Raw genomic sequence first — 7,495 nt, forward strand, 5'->3', positions numbered from 1 at the left:
ACTCTGGACGAGAGCTGGGTCGTGTTCAGACGCTACACCGACTTCTCCAGACTCAACGACAAGGTCAGTGAGGTTATACAGTGATGAGGTTCCTCTGCCGTCTCTGACCCGTTCCTCTAAAGCTCTGACCCGTTCCTCTAAAGCTCTGACCCGTTCCTCTAAAGCTCTGACCCGTTCCTCTAAAGCTCTGACCCGCTCTGACCCGTTCCTCTAAAGCTCTGACCCGTTCCTCTAAAGCTCTGACCCGTTCCTCTAAAGCTCTGACCCGTTCCCCTGAAGCTCTGACCCGTTCCCCTGAAGCTCTGACCCGTTCCCCTGAAGCTCTGACCCGTTCCCCTGAAGCTCTGACCCGTTCCCCTGAAGCTCTGACCCGTTCCCCTGAAGCTCTGACCCGTTCCCCTAAAGCTCTGACCCGTTCCCCTGAAGCTCTGACCCGTTCCCCTGAAGCTCTGACCCGTTCCCCTGAAGCTCTGACCCGTTCCCCTAAAGCTCTGACCCGTTCCCCTGAAGCTCTGACCCGTTCCCCTGAAGCTCTGACCCGTTCCCCTGAAGCTCTGACCCGTTCCCCTGAAGCTCTGACCCGTTCCCCTGAAGCTCTGACCCGTTCCCCTAAAGCTCTGACCCGTTCCCCTAAAGCTCTGACCCGTTCCCCTAAAGCTCTGACCCGTTCCCCTAAAGCTCTGACCCGTTCCCCTGAAGCTCTGACCCGTTCCTCTGAAGCTCTGACCCGTTCCCCTGAAGCTCTGACCCGTTCCCCTGAAGCTCTGACCCGTTCCCCTAAAGCTCTGACCCGTTCCCCTAAAGCTCTGACCCGTTCCTCTAAAGCTCTGACCCGTTCCTCTAAAGCTCTGACCCGTTCCTCTAAAGCTCTGACCCGTTCCTCTAAAGCTCTGACCCGTTCCCCTGAAGCTCTGACCCGTTCCCCTAAAGCTCTGACCCGTTCCTCTAAAGCTCTGACCCGTTCCCCTAAAGCTCTGACCCGTTCCCCTGAAGCTCTGACCCGTTCCCCTAAAGCTCTGACCCGTTCCTCTAAAGCTCTGACCCGTTCCTCTGAAGCTCTGACCCGTTCCTCTAAAGCTCTGACCCGTTCCTCTAAAGCTCTGACCCGTTCCTCTAAAGCTCTGACCCGTTCCTCTGAAGCTCTGACCCGTTCCCCTGAAGCTCTGACCCGTTCCTCTGAAGCTCTGACCCGTTCCCCTAAAGCTCTGACCCGTTCCCCTGAAGCTCTGACCCGTTCCTCTAAAGCTCTGACCCGTTCCTCTAAAGCTCTGACCCGTTCCTCTGAAGCTCTGACCCGTTCCCCTGAAGCTCTGACCCGTTCCTCTAAAGCTCTGACCCGTTCCTCTGAAGCTCTGACCCGTTCCCCTGAAGCTCTGACCCGTTCCTCTAAAGCTCTGACCCGTTCCTCTAAAGCTCTGACCCGTTCCTCTGAAGCTCTGACCCGTTCCCCTAAAGCTCTGACCCGTTCCTCTAAAGCTCTGACCCGTTCCTCTGAAGCTCTGACCCGTTCCCCTAAAGCTCTGACCCGTTCCTCTAAAGCTCTGACCCGTTCCTCTGAAGCTCTGACCCGTTCCTCTAAAGCTCTGACCCGTTCCCCTAAAGCTCTGACCCGTTCCTCTAAAGCTCTGACCCGTTCCTCTGAAGCTCTGACCCGTTCCTCTAAAGCTCTGACCCGTTCCTCTAAAGCTCTGACCCGTTCCTCTGAAGCTCTGACCCGTTCCCCTGAAGCTCTGACCCGTTCCTCTGAAGCTCTGACCCGTTCCCCTAAAGCTCTGACCCGTTCCTCTAAAGCTCTGACTCGTTCCTCTAAAGCTCTGACCCGTTCCTCTGAAGCTCTGACCCGTTCCCCTAAAGCTCTGACCCGTTCCCCTGAAGCTCTGACCCGTTCCCCTGAAGCTCTGACCCGTTCCCCTAAAGCTCTGACCCGTTCCCCTAAAGCTCTGACCCGTTCCTCTAAAGCTCTGACCCGTTCCCCTAAAGCTCTGACCCGTTCCTCTAAAGCTCTGACCCGTTCCTCTAAAGCTCTGACCCGTTCCTCTGAAGCTCTGACCCGTTCCCCTAAAGCTCTGACCCGTTCCTCTGAAGCTCTGACCCGTTCCCCTAAAGCTCTGACCCGTTCCTCTAAAGCTCTGACCCGTTCCTCTAAAGCTCTGACCCGTTCCTCTGAAGCTCTGACCCGTTCCCCTAAAGCTCTGACCCGTTCCCCTAAAGCTCTGACCCGTTCCCCTAAAGCTCTGACCCGTTCCCCTAAAGCTCTGACCCGTTCCCCTAAAGCTCTGACCCGTTCCTCTCCAGCTGAAGGAGATGTTCCCGGGGTTCAGACTCGCTCTGCCTCCTAAACGCTGGTTCAAAGACAACTACGAGACGGAGTTCTTGGAGGACCGTCAGCTGGGCCTGCAGGCCTTCCTCCAGAACCTGGTGGCCCATAAAGACATCGCCCACTGGTGAGCGCTCGCACACACATACAGCTGCACGCGTGACTGAAGTGTGTGTGTGACGGACTCCACTGTTCCTCAGTGCGGCGGTTCGGGAGTTCTTGTGTCTGGATGAGCCGCCCGGCCCGTTCGACAGTCTGGAGGAGAGTCGGGTGAGTCCGCTTTGTTCTGCAGCTTCACAGTAATAACGGGAAGATCATGATCCAATGATGAAGACAGTTCAGTTCTGCAGCATCTAAACACAGTCAGTGAGTGTGAAATATGATGTCCAGTGCACACACGCTTCACAGGCTCGTGGAACAGGCGTCAGAACCCGGAAGAGTAGCTCCCCGCTGGTTCCCTCGAGGTTTATGGGCAGAACGAATGAGTCTTCTGGGTTCTGACACCATCCCTGCACCGCTCTATAATAAACTGCATTCTTAGACGTTACAGAGATGTGTGTATTACACATCATAGAAGACAATGTTTGCATCTAGTGCTATAGTACATTAATGTCTGTGTCTCAAAATTATTCATGAGAATGTTTGGCTTTATCCAATGAGAAGACGTCTTCTGTGTGTGTGTGTGTGTGTGTGTGTGTGTGTGCAGGCGTTCTGTGAGACTCTAGAGGAGAGCAACTACAGGCTTCAGAAGGAGCTTCTCGAGAAGCAGCGAGAGATAAACTGCTTGAAGAAAACACTGGAGGAGAAAGAGCGGCACATCCAAACACTGGAGGGGCGAATCAAGTAAACCCAAACTCACACAGCAGTGCAGGTGTACAGACAGACAGACAGGTGTACAGACAGACAGACAGGTGTACAGACAGACAGGTGACAGGTGTACAGACAGACAGACAGACAGGTGACAGGTGTACAGACAGACAGACAGGTGTACAGACAGACAGACAGGTGACAGGTGTACAGACAGACAGACAGGTGTACAGACAGACAGACAGGTGTACAGACAGACAGACAGGTGACAGGTGTACAGACAGACAGACAGACGGGTGTACAGACAGACAGACAGGTGTACAGACAGACAGACAGGTGACAGGTGTACAGACAGACAGACAGGTGACAGGTGTACAGACAGACAGACAGGTGACAGGTGTACAGACAGACAGACAGACAGGTGTACAGACAGACAGACAGGTGACAGGTGTACAGACAGAAAGACAGGTGTACAGACAGACAGACAGACAGGTGTATAGACAGACAGACAGGTGACAGGTGTACAGACAGACAGACAGGTGTACAGACAGACAGGTGACAGGTGTACAGACAGACAGACAGACAGACAGACAGACAGACAGACAGGTGACAGGTGTACAGACAGACAGACAGGTGACAGGTGTACAGACAGACAGACAGACAGGTGACAGGTGTACAGACAGACAGGTGTACAGACAGACAGACAGGTGACAGGTGTACAGACAGACAGACAGGTGACAGGTGTACAGACAGACAGGTGGACAGACAGACAGACAGACAGGTAAACAGGTGACAGGTGTACAGACAGACAGGTGACAGGTGTACAGACAGACAGACAGACAGGTGTACAGACAGACTGACAGGTGTACAGACAGACAGACAGGTGTACAGACAGACAGGTGACAGGTGTACAGACAGGTGACAGGTGTACAGACAGACAGACAGACAGACAGACAGGTAACAGGTGTACAGACAGGTGACAGGTGTACAGACAGGTAACAGGTGTACAGACAGGTGACAGGTGTACAGACAGACAGGTGTACAGACAGACAGACAGGTGACAGGTGTACAGACAGACAGGTGTACAGACAGACAGACAGGTGACAGGTGTACAGACAGACAGACAGGTGACAGGTGTACAGACAGACAGGTGGACAGACAGACAGACAGACAGGTAAACAGGTGACAGGTGTACAGACAGACAGGTGACAGGTGTACAGACAGACAGACAGACAGGTGTACAGACAGACTGACAGGTGTACAGACAGACAGACAGGTGTACAGACAGACAGGTGACAGGTGTACAGACAGGTGACAGGTGTACAGACAGACAGACAGACAGACAGACAGGTAACAGGTGTACAGACAGGTGACAGGTGTACAGACAGGTAACAGGTGTACAGACAGGTGACAGGTGTACAGACAGACAGGTGTACAGACAGACAGGTAGACAGACAGACAGGTGACAGGTGTACAGACAGACAGATGGGTCCAGCTGACTCTCTCCCTCTCCCTCTCTCTCTCTGTGTGTGTGTGTGTGTGTGTGTGTAGCGGTGCGGTTCTGACTCCTGAGAGCCCGTGTGTGTCGGGCAGTGACAGCAGTGTGGACGTCGAGTCTTCAGCGGCTGAGGCCGATCAGGAGCTGCTGGAGGAACAGTGAGTTAATGATGCAGTTATACATACAACCGGCACATCCGGGAACTTAACTGTCAATTTCGTAACCGCCCCTTTTTAGGGGAAAACAAACCAGACTTCCCATAGACTTCAATACAAAATAGCGGCACAAAACAACGTCCGTGCACAGCCGGCAGACGTGTATAACTTCAGAAATCACTTAGATGAAATATGTCGAGTAATTATATGTCCACCCTGCTTTCCATAGAGCGTGAACGATACATTTATAAACTTAATTTGGGCAACTTAAAACCATGACCCTACCAGCGTCAAATTGGTCTAACAACCCCACCCAGTGGCCAGAAGTGTCTTACCCGGACATTTACTCGTACCTCATCGAGTCACCAGGTAGCCAGTGAATGATTTTACTTCGGTTTTAAGAAGTAAACATCTTTAAATGTATAATATTATGTCTTTATATTTAGAGTAGCTACTGAGTGCACTTTTCTGTCCAGCTATACAACTAGCCTGATTTAGCTTTCGATAGCATCATCCGTAATTCATGATATTTCCATAACAGCAAAATATTGATGATGATGGCAGGCAGAGATGGGCATAAATACATGGAAATGTATTTAAAATAAAATAAAAATACAAAATACTGTGTGGAAGAATTTAATTAAATACAAATACATAATAGGGGTAGCCTACTGTGTGAAAAAAATGTTTAAATACAAATTACATGTTTGTAAGGGTTAGTACACGTCCTCAATCCGATACTATAATGGCGCTCGCCGGTTTGTTTTCCCCTAAAAGTGGGCGTGAACCTTTTCAGAGACGTTCTATGACGCTACGCCGGTTGTATGTATTATGATGTGAAGCGTCAGTATGCTGATCTTCTCCAATCATCTAGCTCGCTTAAACTCCGCCCTCAAGCTCACGCTCATCTGCATACACTCGAGTGCCACGCCCACATCTCAACGCCAATCAACAACTGATGCATAGAAACAAGCCCCGCCCTACATTTTGTCCTTTTTCAATAACCCATGTCACAATACAGAGGAAAGATCTGTTGTTACATTTCATCACGACTTTAAAACAGTGTGATCCACACAACCGTGATGTAGACGCACTAATGCGCGTGTGTGTGTGTGTGTGTGTGTGTGTGTGTGTGCAGGTGTGCGCTGCAGTCGTCTCAGAGCTCAGTGTGTTGGTGTGGTCCTGCCGTCAGCAACTCTTCTCCTCCTGTGATCCAGGTCACTCCTCTAGAACACTAACATCTCATTTACCATGTTCCTGTGGGCGGAGGAGTCCGCTCAGCCCAAAGACACACACACACACACACACACACACACAGCCGGCAGGATCGCTCAGACAATCACACTGACACTGGGTTCAGCCGCGGCTGGAGAAGCATCTCAGGGTCACGTCTAGGTTTTATTTCTTGTTTTTGAGGTGTAAATGAGTGAGACTCACACACACACGTGACTTTTCGGTCTGTCGAGCGGTTCTCACATGACAAGACTCATACACACACACACACACACACACGTGACTCTTCGGGCCGTTTTCACATGACATCAGCTCAGATGATGATGACATCACTCCACAGATCACATGTTCCTGCTCATTCGTGCATCTGTGGATTTGAGGTCATAATCGTGGTGAAATGCTGCTAGTGTGTGTTTAGTTCACTGAAGCCATATTTCCTTGTGTGTGTGTGTGTGTGTGTGTGTGTGTGTGTGTGTGTGTGTTGATCACAGCGAGGCCTGAAGCTCCACATCATGCACTTTACGTCCTGAGGGATTATGGGATAGATGCTTCTACACTACTTGATGAAATCATGTCTGAACACCACGGTAAAGCCGTGTGCCTTCCACACACACACACACACACACACACACACACACACACACACACACACACCCCATGAGTTTCCACTGATGATACGGTGCCTTGCGTCTTTTCCCTCAGCAGAATTTTATGTATTTATATGACACATATTACGATGTGCTTCTCCTGGTCCAGAGCGTCTGTCCGGGTTCGAGATCGATGGACTGATCAGGTTTTTACTCAGCCAAAGCATGAGGTCCGGTGAAGTGATCTAAACTCTATTAAACTCTATTGTCTTTACGTTTACAGCAATATCACTAATGTTTGTATTTGTTATGTTTTGTTTAATCCGTTTCCAGCTCTCATGTTTATTGAGCGGATTGTTCTACAACTGTTATGCAAATATGCTTATGATGTTCAGAGGAAGTGGATTAACAGAAATATTTTCGGTGGAGGAATTTCCACCGTTCTGATCTTTAGAAATGTAAAAAGCTTCTTTGTGAAACTTCGAGTGGAAATATGAGGTGAAGTCTGTATATAGTTGATGAATACAGTGTGAAGTTAATCTTGTACTTCACTGTCACTGTTTTCTGTTCAAAGATCATCGATCTAAAACTGAGCTGTGAGTGAAATCAGAAACATTTCATTCAGATTCACAATAAACTTCCATTATAAATACTATAAGTGCTGCAATGTTTCACTGTCGTTTTTCACTTTGCAATAAAATATAAACTGCTCACTCGATTATATTGTAAACGGTGTGTGTGTGTGTGTGTCTGTCAGTGAGTATTAAAGTGAGTGTGTGTGTATTTGTGTATGAGAGAGAGAGAGAGAGTGTGTGTGTGTCTGTGTCTGTCTGTCAGTCAGTGAGTATGAAAGTGTGTGTGTGTGTATTTGTGTATGAGAGAGAGAGAGAGAGAGATT

At 49.7% G+C, this 7,495-nt stretch overlaps 1 protein-coding gene across 2 annotated transcripts in view; it reads left to right on the forward strand.

The window, feature by feature from the left end:
* Positions 1–7,255, forward strand: part of snx16 (sorting nexin 16) — a 12,670-nt gene extending 5,415 nt beyond the window's left edge. For both annotated transcript variants that reach the window (XM_084103568.1, XM_084103567.1), the window contains exons 3-8: positions 1–63; positions 2,296–2,444; positions 2,518–2,587; positions 3,024–3,160; positions 4,676–4,780; positions 5,916–7,255. The exon at positions 1–63 is cut by the window's left edge and continues 24 nt beyond it. In XM_084103568.1, coding sequence (XP_083959694.1) covers positions 1–63; positions 2,296–2,444; positions 2,518–2,587; positions 3,024–3,160; positions 4,676–4,780; positions 5,916–6,015 — 624 coding nt within the window. In that variant the 3' untranslated portion in view covers positions 6,016–7,255. The remainder of the gene's footprint in view (positions 64–2,295; positions 2,445–2,517; positions 2,588–3,023; positions 3,161–4,675; positions 4,781–5,915) is intronic.
* The last annotated feature ends 240 nt before the right edge of the window (positions 7,256–7,495 follow it).

Source organism: Abramis brama (genome assembly GCF_963993115.1).
Source record: "Abramis brama genome assembly, chromosome: 24".
In the NCBI taxonomy this organism is placed as follows: Eukaryota; Metazoa; Chordata; class Actinopteri; order Cypriniformes; family Leuciscidae; genus Abramis; species Abramis brama.